At 61.7% G+C, this 15456-nt stretch overlaps 2 protein-coding genes across 4 annotated transcripts; one reads left to right on the top strand and one right to left on the bottom strand.

Annotated features, from left to right (window-relative positions):
- Positions 1 to 805: 805 nt before the first annotated feature.
- REX1BD (required for excision 1-B domain containing) lies at positions 806 to 3669 on the top strand. 3 transcript variants are annotated; one of them, XR_009700868.1, is made up of 5 exons: positions 806 to 1040; positions 1135 to 1217; positions 1532 to 1736; positions 2723 to 2872; positions 3444 to 3530. XR_009700868.1 is itself a non-coding variant. In XM_061190212.1 (5 exons), the coding sequence occupies exons 1-5, from the start codon at positions 939 to 941 to the stop codon at positions 3441 to 3443; spliced, it is 486 nt and encodes a 161-aa protein (XP_061046195.1). In that variant the 5' UTR covers positions 806 to 938; the 3' UTR covers positions 3444 to 3505. The 3 variants fall into 3 exon arrangements, 2 of the variants coding, with proteins under 2 accessions (XP_061046195.1, XP_061046194.1); XM_061190212.1 differs by having other exon boundaries at positions 2723 to 2799; positions 3425 to 3505; XM_061190211.1 differs by having other exon boundaries at positions 809 to 1040; positions 2723 to 2799; positions 3444 to 3669.
- A 530-nt stretch (positions 3670 to 4199) lies between these two features.
- On the bottom strand, positions 4200 to 14266 carry CRLF1 (cytokine receptor like factor 1). Its single transcript, XM_061188623.1, has 9 exons — positions 14155 to 14266; positions 9254 to 9535; positions 8788 to 8917; positions 8451 to 8620; positions 7282 to 7439; positions 7011 to 7179; positions 4915 to 5102; positions 4759 to 4801; positions 4200 to 4263 (listed from the first exon to the last, which is right to left on the bottom strand). The coding sequence occupies exons 1-9, from the start codon at positions 14264 to 14266 to the stop codon at positions 4250 to 4252; spliced, it is 1266 nt and encodes a 421-aa protein (XP_061044606.1). The 3' UTR covers positions 4200 to 4249.
- Positions 14267 to 15456: the final 1190 nt, after the last annotated feature.

The following is a 15456-nucleotide window of genomic DNA, read 5'->3' as shown; positions in this document are numbered from 1 at the left end:
AAATACCCGTTCTCAATTTTGACTGATCTTTAGGAGCTCCTGGGTCCCACCCAAGACTGATGTCTGTCAGGTGAGGGGTTGTAGTGCCCTGACAAGGCCATGCTTCTATTTGTCTTGGGGTGATCGGGGCTTCCTGTAGGTGACAACCCAGGCCTAGACAGTGATGCCTGAGAACAGCTGAATGCCTGAGAACAGCTGAGACCTGGAGTGCCAGCTAAAGGCTGTCACTTCAGGCCTCAGTTGAGTTTCATTTTTGTCAGTTGCCCCCTCTTCCCTAAGGCCAGGCCACCACCATCTTTCTGGTCTACCCTGTGTCCACTCCTGGAGGAGGAAGCTTCCTGAAGCTCAAACTAGGCAGTGTATGTCCAGCTCCCAGGCCTTCTCTGTACTTAATAGGAACCCTCCCACCCCCCACCCCCAACCTCAGGCCTGCACCAGACTCCCACCTCAGGGCCTTTTGCACAGGCCCCCCTCTTCAGAGCAGTTCACACACAACATGTGGGTGCCAGTGACTTGAATTCTCCAGTGTCAGAACCTGCGTTCAGATCGCACTGTTGTCACAACCTTGTGGCATTAGATGATGGCTATCACTTCTTGGATTCAATTTTCTTTATCTTAGTGGGGATGGGATGTGAGGAAGTGAAGTCGGGTTTTGACATAGCTGCATAGAAATAAGCCGAAGGACAGCCTTGCTGTATACAGAACCGTACGTTTAAGGTCGAAAACGTTAAGGCAGGCGCCGGTCGGGAACAAGCACAGGGGTGGGGGTGGGTGGAGGGTGTCAGGCCTGAGAAGACCCGTCTTCGCTTCCCATTCCTCCCCCGGGGTCTCCAGGTTAGCTGGCCGCCATAAGCTGGCGCCAGAGGCCTCCGGGCCTGCAGGGGGCGCCAGACGCAGCGGAGCAACCGGCTCCCGGGTGGGACCAGAGCTGCGCAGTCATGATCACCACTGAGGCCGCGGCAGAGTCCGCTGTCCCCGCGGTGCCCGGTGATTTGGAAGCTACTGGAGCCCCGGAGCGCGAGCAGCTGGTGTGGCCCTGGGTGAGCTCGAGCCCGAGCGGGAACAGGCGGGGGGCGGGCGGTGCAGGCTCGGGGGCGCCGGCTTCATACCCTAGCCGTGCCCCTCGCCCCGTAGAAAGATGCCGCGATACGGGCGCTGGTGCAGCGCATCCACCAGTTGCAGGCTGAGCGCGCGCAGGCCTTCCGCCGGCTGGAGGAGTAAGTGAGGGCGTAGGGGAGGGGAGGGGTCGCAATGTTCAGCCCCCCAGTCCGCTCCGGGGATGGGCGTGCCTTGGGGGAGGAACTGGGTCCCCACGGGGCCGCGGTGTCAGAGGTGGGGCGGGATTTGCGGAGAGACCAGATCGCTCCCTTCCGCGTGCGCAGGGGTAGGCCCGTCTCAGGTTACCCTGCGGGAGTCAGAACGTTCTCAACACTCGGGGGTCTAGGGGACACTTGGAGGGCTTTAAGGTGGTCAATGCGGGTGCAGGGCGTGAGAGCCGGGGCCGTAGCCTCAGGATCCCCGCCTGCCGCAGAGGCCACCGACAGTACCTGAGCAGCGGCCCGCCCTACGACTTTCCGCGCTACCGGAGCACAGTACACGAGGTGACCCAGGCCTTCGCCGCCGCCTCGCGGGAGGTGCTGGCGGTGGAGGCCGAGCTAGCCGGACCCCGAGCACAGCCGCTGCTCGCGAGCCACGTGCGCAGGCTGCAGCAGCTGGAGGAGACGCGCCTGGCCACGGTGAGGTCCCGCCCCCCGGCCATGTATCCCCCTACTCCACGGCTTGTCTCTCGGGCCTTGGCCCACTGTGCACCCCTTGGGGTAGGGGCCAGATTCCGTCCCCTCGAACCCCGCCCCTGGCGCCCCAGCACCCCCTCTTCCTGCCCCACCTGAGTCATCCATTAAGAGTTCACTCGAGAGTCTCAGGGTTAGCCCCCTCCTGTCCGCCCCCACTTTTCATCCAGATCTTTAGTCCCAGGACACGCCCATTCTATCCCAGACCCCGCCCCTACAATGCTCCTACCCCCCCTGGCTTGTCCCAACGCCCCAGGCCAGGTACTCAACCCCCTGCTGATTGGGGGCCTTGGATTTCCAGGCCAGTTCCCCTTCTGGGTACACCCTCGATCCCAGCCTAGGTTCTGGGCCTGTTCCTTGCGCTAGGGATCCAAGGCCCAGCCTACTCTGCCTCTGCAGCCAATCCTGACCAAGATACACTACCATTCCCGGGCCAACTCCACGCGAAGCCACGCCCACATCACACTCTACGCTGGGATTCCCAGGCCACGCTGCTTTAGAGACCCAATCCCAGTCTAGGTTTTTGGCCTACTTCCACCCTGGGATTGTAACGCCCTGGCTGGTCCCTGAGACTCCGCCTACTTCACAACCCTCACAACCCACCCACCCCACCCCATCCCCGCCCCCACCTATCCCTGGCTGAGATTTCACCACTATTCCCCTTCCCCGCCTACATGAGGCCATGCCCATGTTGCGCTCTGCACTGATTCTAGGGCCCGCCCACTCGGCCCCGCTCCTCAAGAGCCCCCCTAAACCTAATCCTAGATTCCTCCTGTGCTAAGTACCGCCCCTTGAGACTCCCGCCTGCTGTGGCCCCACCCTTCCGCTGCCTTTCCGGGTGCTTCAGTGTCTCTTCCTCCCTACTATGTGGGAGGGCAGGGGGTGGCCTCTGCCAGTTGTGACATCCTCTTTGCTGCCTATTCCCCAACCAGGTGGCCCTGCTGCAGCTGATGGGGACACCAGAGCTGACTGGGCAGGACAGCCTGCAGATGCACCAGCTGAAGATGAAGTGAGCACCGCCTCCCAGTGGGCTGACCATGCTAGATTTGCACATGCACCCTTGGGCACCCACCCCCAGCCAGGTGCGCCCCAGGGCTGGCAAGGGCAGACTGTGCCAACCCCCTGGACCTGCACACGACCCTTAGGGTGTGCACGCCAGAGTACTCACTTGGTGACTCCTAGATGTACTACACACATTCCCCCAGCGCACAGGCTGTGCAGTTTCACACCAGACTCGCTGTGCATTCCCAGGACACAGCTGCGCACCTCATACACACCAATCCTGCTCACATGGCTCGACTCCGAGCTTGGACATGGTCACCCAGGCCCCACCAGGCACATGCCTGCACATTCCTGCCTTTAGCCCCCCAAGCGCACACATGTGCACACCCACTAGACATGTGCCACAGTCACCCTGCACACCTTCCTGATGGCACACACCCACCCAAGATGGCCTTTTCTCTTGCCACTCGGGACCCGTGGGACCACCCATCCTCCCAGGCACCTAAATGGTCCTTCTGGCTGCTAGCGCTGCCTGGAGGTTTGGCGGCAGGCAGGAGGGCCCGGGGCTGGCTACAGCCCCTTCGGAGCTGCGCAGCGGCGGCTAATTCGCCCCATCTGGGTTTTATTTATAGTTCCCATCCACTCTTGTAGGGTAATTAAAACCATGGAAGCGATCAGCGAGGTTCTCCAGGATCTCAGGTTTGATGCAGAATCTGCTGAGTGATGGTGGCTCCCCAGGGACAAGCCAAAGGAGATGGGAAATGGGGCATATAGCGCTCTGCCCTGACTGCCAGCTGGCTGGGGTCACGCCCCACCGGACCACTGACCCTCTTCAAGTTCGCCTCACCTCTCATAATAAAGAACCTAAAGAACCTTTCGTCTGCAGCTGCTCCACTGTCTCTCTGTGCTGGGGTGGGATTCCACAAAGCCAGGGATGGCAGGTGCAAGATTCCCCCACTCCATGACTGTAAAAACTCTGGTGTTTTGAATCACACTCTCCAAGGAGTTTGGAACCAGATATTTCAGATCATGGAGAGAGTCAGAAATTCTGGGAGGTCAAGATTCCCATCCCAAAGGGTCATCGGGATTCCTCGTCAGCCCCCACCCTAGACCACTCTAGCCCCAAACTCACCTTCACAATCAGGGCACCTAAATAGTTTGTTTATTTAAAAAGACTCTTTGGAGTGGTCCTGGGTAGGGGGAGTAATGACTCTTCTTCACCCCCAGCCCTGGCAGGCGTTCTGGGAAGCTCAGCCCCCCTCACACACACTCCTCCCACTGGGGTGCACCTCACGTGGAGGCCAGAGCTGTTGTGGCCCTCGGAGCTCAGAGTGCTCGCCCCAGCTGCTGCCGAGAGGGCTGGGGCACCCTGAGGTGAGGGTACAGAGGTGGCCCCCAGTCTGGGGGTGGCCCCTGGGTCTCCATGCAGCAGGGAGGGCAGCCCCAGCCTCTAGAGTTTATCTGGCAGGACCTGCAGGCAGAGGGGAAGCCAGGCTTAGCAAGGAGCCTGGGAGGGGCCAGGACCACAGAGCAAATGAGGAGGCCCCAGTTCAGGTCCTGGTCCCACCACTTTCAGCTGGGTGACCTTGGGTAGGCTATCGCCCCTCTCTAGGTACCGGTTTTCCCATCTGAAAAGTAATATCTATCCCATGGGGTGTCCTGCAGGTAATGCGCTTGGCACAGGGCCGGTATGCAGTAGGCACTCATATAATGCTACCGGGCGGCTATGTGCATTCATCCCTGAGGACGACATTCCCCTCTGGACATTTTAAAGGGGTCTGGATGCTCTTACTAGACTAAGGGCTGCAGGGGCAGGCACACAGTAGGTGTTATGTAAATGTTGATAAGAGATGGAGGAAGGGATTGCACCTCAGTAACTAGGGCTGAGGGTGGAGGGCCCGTGGCCTACGGCCACCAGGAGGGGCCCTTGTCTCCCTGCCTGCCCACCCACCTGGGCCCCCCTTACCTCTCGCCGCGCCCCGTCTGCCCGAGGACAGGATCCCCTCGTCCTGTGCTTGGAAGGAAGGAGGCAGTGTCTGAGGGCTCAGGACCTACCTCCCCAGCCCGTTTACCCCCCTGGCCCCACCCCTCCACCCCTCGCCCGGGGGTCCCTCCTTCCTACCTGGTTGCGGGTCTTATGTGACTTCTGCATCCAGGCTCGCCACTGGTCATAGAGGCGGAAGCTGAGGTTCGAGCAGTACGCGTGCTTCTTGAGCCAGCCCAGAAACTGCTTGAGCTCGCGCCGCACCGGCCCCGAGCTCGGCTCGCCGCCCCGCGGCTCGCACGCCCCGCCGCCCGGGCCCGGGCGCTCTGATGGGGGCGGAGAGGCAGCGTCAGGGCGCGCCCGGCAGAGGGCGCGCGCGGGCAGGAGAGGGATGTTCCCTTAGGGCACCTCCCTCCCTGTATCTACGGGACCCGGTCCTCCCCACGGCCCAGCCCAGCACTGCAGCCCAGCTGCGCCCCCAAGGAGATAGGGGGCAGGGGAAGGAAGGGGCTCCTCCTCCACATCCCCTCTAGGAACCCGATTCCTGTGGCCTGAGCCAGGTGTGAGTGGAAGGGGGCGGGGGGAGGAGAGAGGCCAGGGCCAAAGGGATGCGAAGCAGACAGAGCAGGGGGCAGAGGAAGGAAGACAGAGACGCTGATGAGAAAGAGCTGGAGAGAGAGAGACAGAGACTGAGCGATGGAGGCAAGGAGAGACAGATAGAGGGAGAGCGAAAGCAATGAGGGGACAGCCAAGGAGATGCAGAGGGTCGAGAGATGGAGAGCCAGAGCAGGGAGGGACAGAGACACTGGGGGTGTAGGGACGCAGAAACCAAGAAAAGCAGAAAGATAGAAACAGGGAAAGAGAGTGAGTGACAGAGAGATGAAGGGAGACAGAGAATTCGAGGGGGCTCTGAGGGGGAGGGGCAAGCCCCCAGGACAGGCCTGAGAGTACAGCCCGTTGGTCGGGGAGTGGGCCAGGAGGGCCAGGTGGGAGGCCGGCCTGTCGGTCCAGTCGCTGGCCGCAGCCAGCCCTGAGCAGGCCGGTGGATAAGGACATCGGCCTCACGTCATAAATAATGCCGGGGACCCGCTGACAGGCCCTGGCACAGCCCCGGCCCCCACCGCCCCTGCCGGCCTCCCCTGGCCTCCTCAGCCTCCCCAGCGGACACAGCCGCCTGCTGGCTCCCGTGCAAGAATCACAGGTGCTGGGCACGAGCAGGGGCCAAGGCTCAGGCCCCTCCCAGCTGTGCTAGTTCCCGCCCACCGCCGAACCTGGAGGGGCCCGGGATGGGGGCTGGGGGACTGGCTGGAGCCCTGCTCTGCCACTCCCTGACTCTGGGATCCTCTCTGGGCCTTGGTTTCCCCATCATCCCAGGAACATGAGCCTGGACTTCAAGGGAACTGAGTTCAGATCCCTGTGTGACCTTGGAGCCTTGGTGTCCTCATCTCAGAAAAGGGGCCCTCCCTTAGGTGAAACCACTGGGGGAGCAGGGGATGGGAGTCTCAGTAACTATTACTTGCAAACCCTTGGGTGGCACCCACCATGAGAGCACTTTCCATGGGTTATCTCTCATCTAACCCTCACGATAGCCTGAGGCAGGCATGATTATCATCCCCACTTTCCAGATAGGGAAGCTGAGGCCAGATGTACCAAATAAGATTTCATACCATTTCACAAAGGAGAGAAGGGAGGTCCATGGGCTTAGATAAACCCCCGACCGCAAAGGGAATCAGACCCAGGCCCCTGATCATCCCATCCCGCTACCTTTAACAGAAGGGGAAATCAAAGCCGGTCATAGGGAGAGTTGGCAGCCCATCGTCTTAGAAGCAGGGGTCTCAAACTCACTTGCCCTTAGGGGCTGGGGAAGGGGTACATGTGGGTGAAACAGGCTAGGTGGGGATGGCACAACTGAAAGAGTAAGGGCCCTGACTTAAGGGGCAGCCTCTGCTGATGGGGGCTGTGGAGTAACTCTGGCTGTGTCCTATTACATTTTCTAGACAATTTTTCTAGGGAATCTAGGATATTTGTGTTAAAACTTATTGTTTTTAAAAGTCTGCCAGTAGGTCAAACTTCTTTTTCCAAATGACAGGCCAAGAAAATAGATCCAAGGGCCACAGTTGGCCCCTGGGGCCAGGAGTTTGAGACCTCTGCTCTCTTGAAGGAAACAAGGAAACGGAGGCCCAGACTGGTTTGGGGCTGGTCCCAGGACCACCCAGCCCTGTTGGGGTGCTCACCACTTCGGGGGGTGGAGGCAGCCGTGGGGTGGCTCCATTCGCTCCAGATCCCTGCTTTCTTGGAGCCATAGATGCCAAAGGGGTTGCAGCGCACTTGCACGAAGTAGACGGTGCCTGGCTTAAGGCCCGCCAGGCGGCAGGAGGTCTGGTTGCTCACGTCGTCCACCACCTGGGCGGCACGGGCAGGGTCAGAGATGGGGGCAGCTTGGGGTGGGGAGGGGAGGGGGGAGAGGGGGAGGGAGGAGCGGAACTGGGGGGAGGGTGCGGGCACCTTCCAATCCACGCTGTCCTCCACTCGGTAGCGGATCTGGTACTTGGCTTGGAAGAGGAAGTCCTTGAGGGCAGGCGGTGAAACCCAGCGCACGCTCAGCTGGTCCTCCAGGCCCCCTACGCGGCTCACGTGCACTTCTGGCGGGGGGTCGGTGGTCACTAGGGGGTGGGGCGGGGCTTAGACACCGGGCTCTCTTTGGACCTGGCTGGCCCCTGTCTGGGTCCAAATACCAGGGAACGTGGCTTAGATGGCACCTGCCTCCGTTCTCCCCTCTCCCGCCTTCAGGACGGGTGGATTACATTAGATAATATTCAGGAAACACTCAGCACCTAGAAGCACTCAATTAATGTTAGCTGTTATCACCATTATTATCTGTGACAGGAGAAACATAATCCTATCTTCAGGGAACTATGTAAAAAGCAGACACTGCCTGGATGATGATATTATTATTATTATGCCCAGGAGACCAGGGAGCCCTCAGGCTGCCAGACTCCTGGGAAGCTCCCCCGACCCCCCCACTGCCCACCTCCTGCTCCTTCCAACTTCACAAAGGTCCTCAATGTGACGGCTTTGCTTGGTGCAAAGGGACAACTGAGGCTTAGAACATGCCCACTGCAGCTTCAGGACTTAAGGAAGCAAAGTGGGAAGCAGGAGGAGGGAGTCACTGCAACACTTCTGAGGAACCTTCTGGGAGCCCTTTGGGCAGCAGGGAGGGCTGGACTCTTCCCCTGAGGCCTTGGTGAGGGGCCGAAAGGGTTAAGGCACAGGGCTGCTTGGGGCTGAGAAACACCCTAATTAGATTAGGCCCAATTCTGCTCGCAGATCATCCATTTCCTGCCTCCCGCCTGCACGCCCCCCCCCAGCTACAGGCTGCTGCTTCCTGGGGCGCCTCCAGACCTGGGCGCCCCCTCCCAGCTCCCCGGGGGCCCCCTCTCAGCACACCTGGGCTGCTGAGGGGGAGGCAGCCAGGCCAGGTGTTCTCCACAGAGTAGGGGTATCCTGGCTGCTTCAGGGGGCTGGGGACGGATGGGTGGATGCCTAGCTCCTCCCCATCCCAACCAGCAGCGCAGACCTCAGCTGAGCTGCAGCGTGGCTGGGCTGGTGGGGGCCGAGGGGGAGGGGGTGGATCCCAGGTGGGCCAGGCTGGCCTTGGTGGGGGCAGGGCTCACCCACATCCAGGATGTCCAGTGTCAGCACATCAGAGCGGGCCGAGCCCAGCCGGTTGGTGGCCTCCACCCAGATCTCATAGGGTGTGAAGAGAGCCAGGTCCTTGGGGATGTGGCAAGAGTGAGGTCCCACCGTGTGGTATTCCTCACATGTGTTGTCCTGACCATACCACCTGCAGGGGTAGGAGGGGAGGAGGACGTGTGAGGGCCCCTTTGGGCCCCCAAACCTGCCCCCAGCAGCCCCGGAGTGCAGAGGGGACACCAGAGCTCCAAGAGGGAAGGCTTGGCCAAGGCCACACAGCCAGGCTGGAACACATGTCACCCGAGGGCCACCACCAACCTCAGCTTGTACTTGAGGGAGTAGTTGGTGTGGAGGAAGGTTTCCCCGTGGGCCCCCGGCGTCCAGCGGCATGTCAGGTCCTTCATGTTCTTGGACCAGCAGCTGATGTTGAAGGGTTTCTCTGGGGGCACTGGGGAAGGGGGGTGCAGGGGCTGAGGGTCTGGACCGGCCGTGGACAGGGGGAAGGGGGAGTTGCTGGCTGCCCGCTGGAGCCCCCACCTTGGAGCGGAAGGAGGATGGACAGAGCAGATGTTGGCAGGACCACCTGCATGGCTCTCTTGAGGATGGTTTTGGGGGGGTGGTGGTCTCCAGGCTCTCATTCCCACCCTAGCGGCCTGTACCTCTCAACTTATGCCAGTATACCCATTGTTCCGCCCCAGACCAGAGGACCCATGATTCATACCCCTCTCCAGAGGGAGATGTTGCCCCCAAGAGCTACCCCTAGGTGTCCTGGGGGCCCACTTACGGCCAACATAGAGGCAGGAGCCGGCTAGGATGCTGCCGTCACGGGCGTGGCACACGAGGTTGTCCCCCGACTGCTGCCTGGATCCATTGAGGTTGGCCAGGGCAAGGGCTAGAGTGGAGGCGTTGAGCATTCGGGACAGCTCAGGGGGCAGGCGGTGCCCGTTGAGGGTCCAGTAGAGGCCCTCGGCGGTGGCCCCTGGTGGGTCCCCGTGCACTGAGCACGTGGCCTGCAGGGAGGATCCGATGAGGAGCGTGGGGTCCTGGGGACTGATCACAGCCGTGTCTGAGGTCAGAGAGGAGCACCTGTCAGGCCTGGGATGGAGCTGCCCTGAGCATCCCCCACCATCCTAGGTCCTCCAAGACTCACAGTAGTCCTGCAAAGGAGCTTTATATGATTGTCCCCATTTTACAGAGAAGGAAACTGAGGCTCTATTAGGTCAAGTGACAAACCCAAGGTTGGTGGCAAAGCCAAGATTCAGCCCCAGGACTGTCTGATTCCACAACTCAGGTCCTTCCAAACCACTTCCTCACTGACTTGCTCAGGGCTTTCTGAGTGGTTACAAACCTCACTCAGATCCAAGTACCTCTTGCTTTGCACATACTCTGACAACCACTACACTCTGCTTTTTTTTTTTTTTCCATTTCATTTTATTTTTGACAATTAGAAATAACAGATTGTGTGTTCTTTCTCTTCTAACCCCAGAACCGCACACTTATGTCTCTGTGGGGAGGAAGGCACTTCTAAAAAGGGGTGCCCTGACCCCTACTAGAATCCTGCTCATTTTATGGATGAAAAAAAACAAGGCTCTGAGAGATCGAGTCCTTTGCCTAAGGTCACCAAATAGAAGGGCACACTATTTAAACCTATATTTGTCAGTCTCTGCGCTGCCACTGGAATTGAAAGTGACTGTGGCAAGCTCTAGGCTTCCCACCTCATCCAAAGGGACTTGCCGTCATCATGCTTTCCCTCGATTCAGTTTTCCTAATCTGCAAAATGGGAACAAGAAAACTCACGGTCCTCAGGGCCATTGGGAATATCAGATGGGAAGTGACTTCCTAAACTGGGTTGTGTGTGAATTGGGTGCTGGGCACAGGAGCCTCTGGGATGCCGTGGTTGATGCCTTTCCTCCTGCCTTCCACTGGAGAAGCCTTCTAATCCAAAGATTAGAACTTAAGAGAGACCTGTTTTTATCCAAGGGGAAACCAAGGCACAGAAGAGGGGGAGGGGATGCACAGTTCAAGCCCCTGATGCCCCTCTGAGTCTCAGTCTCCCCACCTGGGAAGTGGGCATCATGGTATCAGCCACATGAGATTGTTTGAGAAGAGTGAAAATATTGTCTTAAGGACAACCCTGTGGGATCTTTAAGCCAGGCTGAGCTGGGTTCGAATGCCCCCAGCTCACTCAGGAGGTTAACCCAGTTCTTTTACTTCTCTGAGACTTTGGGAAGGGGCCTCTCCCTCCACCAAAAGTGGTAGTGAGGACTCATTCACTCATTTGTTCATTCATTCATTCAAGGAGCACCTACAGTGTGCCAGGACCTGAGGGCACAATGATGACCAAGATACCCAAAATTCATGCCTTTTTGGGCCTTGAATCCAAGGGAGCAGTAGGAAAAAGAACAAATAAATGTCTAGGAGAACAAGTAAGGGAGAAAATAAAGCACGAATCAGTGGTGGCAGCTAAATGGCCCAAGAGGCCTGTCTGGGGAGGTGGCATTTGAGCTGAGATGTGAATAAAGTGAAAGAAGTAGCCATGAAAATATACAGAAGAGAGTGCCCAGGCAGGGCGAGCGGCAAGTGCAAAGATACTGGGGGGCAGGGGTGGTAGGAAATGAGGTCTGAGAGGTTAGCAGGGGGCCAGACCTGCAGGGAGGAGTTATTCCAGGATTCTGAGCAAGGGAGGAATTTATATTTTAAAAGGATCACTGGGCAGCTGTAAGAAGGGACTGCAGCGGGGCAGAGAGGCAGGGGCAGCCCAGCTTCCCTGGCAGCCAAGGACAGGGTGATCCTGGTTCCCCTGGGAGGCCCCTAAATGCCAGCGGCTGCCCTGTGCTGGCTCTCACTGCCCCAAATGGGCGAGGTGGGGTGGACACAGTTCCCGGGGCCAGCCCTGACGATTTTCCGGGGCAAACTTGGCTTGAGGGCCATGTCTTGCTGGAGCCTGGGATCGCAGTTGCGTTTGGGGCTTGGCCCAGGGCTCGCCGGAGGTCTCAGCGTCCGTGCGAAGGAGCCGGCTCAGCCGGCCAGAGCCGAGGAGGCGGGGGCGGCTGGGGGGCGGGGGGCCAGGGGGCCGCCCCGGAGGTCCCAGGCAGCCAGCCGCCCGCTAATTCGGAATTCCTTCAGCATGAACTCGGTCGTGCCAGCGTCTCTGCCCCGGCCCACCCACCGCTTCCTGCCTGGGCCCCCCCAGCAGGGTGGGAGGCACGGCCAGGCCTGCCCGGACCCGAGGCCCATTCTCAAACCTCCAGGGGTGGGTCACGGCCCTCCTGTCTCCCACTCACCCCCACGGCCAGGCCAGGAAGGGGGCTCTCAGGGGGGTCCTGGCTGGCTGTGGCACTGCCCCTCTGCCACACCCGCCTGGCCTGGGCTGGTGTGGCCTGCCTGCCAGCAGCTGCAGCTGCCCTCCCAGGGCTGGGCGGGGGACAGGGCAAGAGGGCAAGGCCAGGCGGGCCTGGACAGGCCAGTCCCCCACCCCAAGCTCCAGCAGGAAAGGTCACAGGGAGGCCTTCTCCTCCTGGGATGTGGGTGCCCATCTCGGCTGGGGCACCTGGGCAATTGGCTTCCCCTCCCCTGTTCTCAGTTTCCTCCTCCGTAAAATGGGAGGAAAATACGTTCTACCTGCTGGGGAGATGAATGAGATGAGCTCACCATGTCCAGAGGGCCAAGCACACTGCAGTGCCTAGGAACTGTTGGGATTAGGGCCCCTCCCAGCTCTGGGGTCCCAGCAGGCTGGTGCACTCCCTCCAGGCCTCCCCAAACAATGGGCCAAGGCATTTGGGACCAGGATGCACACATTCCAGCCCAGGCAAAGCAGCTGGGGACAGCCCACTGAGGTTGGGAGGGCCCTTGGCCTGGTTTGGGGGGCTTCCTAGAAGGCTCCCTTAAGCAGATCCCTGGGCTAGGCTTTTGGACAGCCCCCCTCCCCTGCTCCCTGCCTCCCCGCCTTTCCCGCAGAGCTGGGGCCTTTAAAAATTTTTTCTCTCCCCCTTCCCAATCTGGAGCCACTGCCGTTATTAAAAAGGAACACCATGTGTTTTAAAAGGGAAAAGTGTGAGATTCTCTGCAAGCAAGGCAGGAGGGTGGTCTCCACCCGGGGTCCCCATGGGGGTCCCCATCTCCTGTCCTGCTGGTACCTGCAGACACTTTACGACCCACCCGCCTGTTGGTCAGGTGCTAAGACACACCACACCGTAAGTAGAAACATATTGCTGAGGTGTGAGAATCTTTAATTTCTTCCCCCTTAAAGGAAAAAACACACACACAACAATCCTTCCACCACCACCACCTTTGCCTGCTGCTCTGCTGGCTGGGAAACAAAGCCTGCCACTAAAGGTGGCATTCACAGGTGCTGCCCACTGCCTGGCAGAGCTGTCAGGAACCCCAGGAGGGCCTGGGGCAGCCCCTCACCTGCCCAGGAGCCTTGGGCATGTTAGGCTTTCAGCAAGTGCCTCCAGGACACCGGACCCTGATCTTTCTGGAAGAGCACCACCGCAGGGAGCCTGCAAACAGCTCTGTGCAGTGTAGGTCCACCTGGGGTGCAGTGTTTGCCCACCCGGGTCGACTTGTGTGACTGGATGGGGTGCGTGGAGTGACTGCGAACATCTGAACATCCAGGGCAGGTTGTGCCTGCGTGTGTGCCCTGTGTTGCCTCTCCCTCGGAAAGAGTGTGACCATGAATGTGTGTGTGTCAGGGATGGAATGTGTGTGTGCGCCCCGATGGTGTGCGAATGTGCATCTGGGATGCAGTGTGCGCACATCTGAGGGCGAGGGTGACGGGCCACAAGCCAGTGTGAGTCTTTGTGTGTCTCTGGGTGTGTCCCAGAGCGGGTCTGGATGTGGAGACCGTGTCCTGGCGGGGGTGTGCATTGGGTGGGGGACCGGAGAGTGCCGGAGGCCAGGCGTTCCCAGCAGGGTGGGGGTCTCGGCCTGCGGGGGCTGTGGGCTCCCGGTGGCTGCTCCTCCCCAACGGCTGGGCCTGCGGTGCCCGGACTCGCTGGGTCCCGCTCCCTCTCACTCTCACCCACTATCTCACAAAGATTTCTCTCTCTAGAGTCTCCTAGCCCGGCGCAGCGTGGCCGGGAACAGTTCTGAGCGCCGCCAGTGGCGAGGACTCCGCGGACCCCCGCGCGCGGGGTCCCGCCGGGGGAGGGCGGCGGCGCCGGCCCGCGGAGAGGCGCGTCCCCGGGGACCCCGGGCCGCGAGCCAGGCGGCCAGAGCGGCCCCCTCCCGCCCCGCCTTCCTCACGGGGCTCATCCCTCCACCCGGGGGGGCCCCGCTCAGGCCCGGCACCCAGCGCGCCTACCGCGTGCGCCCCCGCCCAAGAGCGGTGACCCGCGGTCTCCGCGTCTCCGAAGCCAGCAGACGCTGTCGCGTGCGCCCACCGCGTCCTGGAGTGCAGAGGGTCCCAGGCCGCGGCCCCTCGACCCCCCGGGGCCGAGTCGGGCGTCCTCCACAGGACAGCCCAGGTAAAAAGGCCTCGGCAGCGGAAGCCGGACCCTTGGGCCAGGGGACTTCGGCGCTGTGCGCCCCACAGGTGAGGACGCCCCGAGGGCCGCGCCGGGGGCGCCTTCCTTTGTTCCCGGGCCGTCCAGGTGGCGCCCGCGCCCCCTCCCCCCGCGCTGCCCCCGGGGCGCACGCTCTCGGCCCAGGCGGGAAAAGGGGAGCACGGCGCCGGCTACTCACCGGCTCCTGATCCCGCTTGCGGCGCCCCGAGGACGCAGAGCAGCAGCAGGGGCAGCAGCGGCGGCGGCCGCCGCGCGGATTGGGCGGCGGGGCCCGGGCGGCCGGCGGGCATGGGGCCGGCGCTGCCTGGGGCGCGCGGCGGGCGGCGGCTGCAGCGGCGGCGGCGAGGGACTCGGGGCGCAGGCGGGGCGCGGGCCAAGTAGCCCGCACGTCGCTGGGCGCGGGCGCGGAGGCCAGAGCAAGTCTGAGCAACCGAATTGACAAGGCGCTAATGCGCCGCTGGCCCCGCCCGGCCCCGCCCCCGGCCCGGCCCCCGGGGGGGGGCGAGCGGCGGGCCCCGCACCGGCCTCCCAGCCGCCCGCCAGCCCGCGGGCACCGCGGGCCCCACCCGTCCGGCCTCCGCCCCGCCGCGCACCGCACGCGCCCTTTCCCGCGGCCCCAAACCCCCAACTCTACCCTTACCGACCTGGGACCTCCCTTTCCAACCCCGCCAGCTCCAGGCTCCCTACCCCCAATCTGGGACCTGGAGCCCCCAGTCGGGTTTCCATACCCTCGCCCACTTCCCTGCACCCTGCTCTCAGCCATGTGCCCCTTCGGCGTCCCCTGAGGCCCCCAGCCCTCGCCCGCTCCTCCCCCCCATCCTCTGTCTCGGCCCCCACCCGAACTCTGGCCCCGCCCCCCCACTGAGCGGTCCCTGAGCCCCGCCTGCTCCCATCTCCAGCCCCCCTTCCTCCCCAGGGGCCTAAAAGTCGCCCTCCCTCCCGCCCCACGCCATCGGCTCGCGGGTCCCACCGGTTTTGGCCCAGCGCTCCCCCTCCCACTTCATCCCGCCTCTTCTGGTCCTCCAGCGCGCGAAGCCTCGGCCCCAGGCTTTGCTGGAGGGAAGACGGAGAAAAAGCTGCAAGGCACAGCGTCCTTGGACCTTACCCTGGCTCAGCTGTCCCCCTCGAGCGGGACCGAGCTGAGGTTCTTTGGGGGCACCCGGGGGCCTCAGTAGGGAGTTCCCTCGTGGGCAGGCGGGGAGAAATGGGCCCCCGTGGGAAAGGGAACGGGGGCTTGCGCGGGTCCCGTGTGCGGGGCAGGACAGATTCCCAGGAGGAGAGCGGTAAGGAGGCTCCCCCCAACTCGCTGACACCCCCCCCACGGAAAAATCCGCTCGGCGGCCCGCGGGTGGGGTGCGCCACGCAGTGAGTAATCGCTCGGGCGGCCGCCGCCCCGCCGACTCCAGGTAACGCCGGCTGCCCCGAGCGACGCATAGCTTGTCTTCCTTTTTTTGCGTAGGGATCCTTCTCCGTGTTATTG

Source organism: Eubalaena glacialis, chromosome 4 (genome assembly GCF_028564815.1).
Source record: "Eubalaena glacialis isolate mEubGla1 chromosome 4, mEubGla1.1.hap2.+ XY, whole genome shotgun sequence".
Taxonomy (NCBI): Eukaryota; Metazoa; Chordata; class Mammalia; order Artiodactyla; family Balaenidae; genus Eubalaena; species Eubalaena glacialis.
Note: the sequence above shows the minus strand (reverse complement) of the source record. Positions and strands in the feature narration are given on the sequence as shown.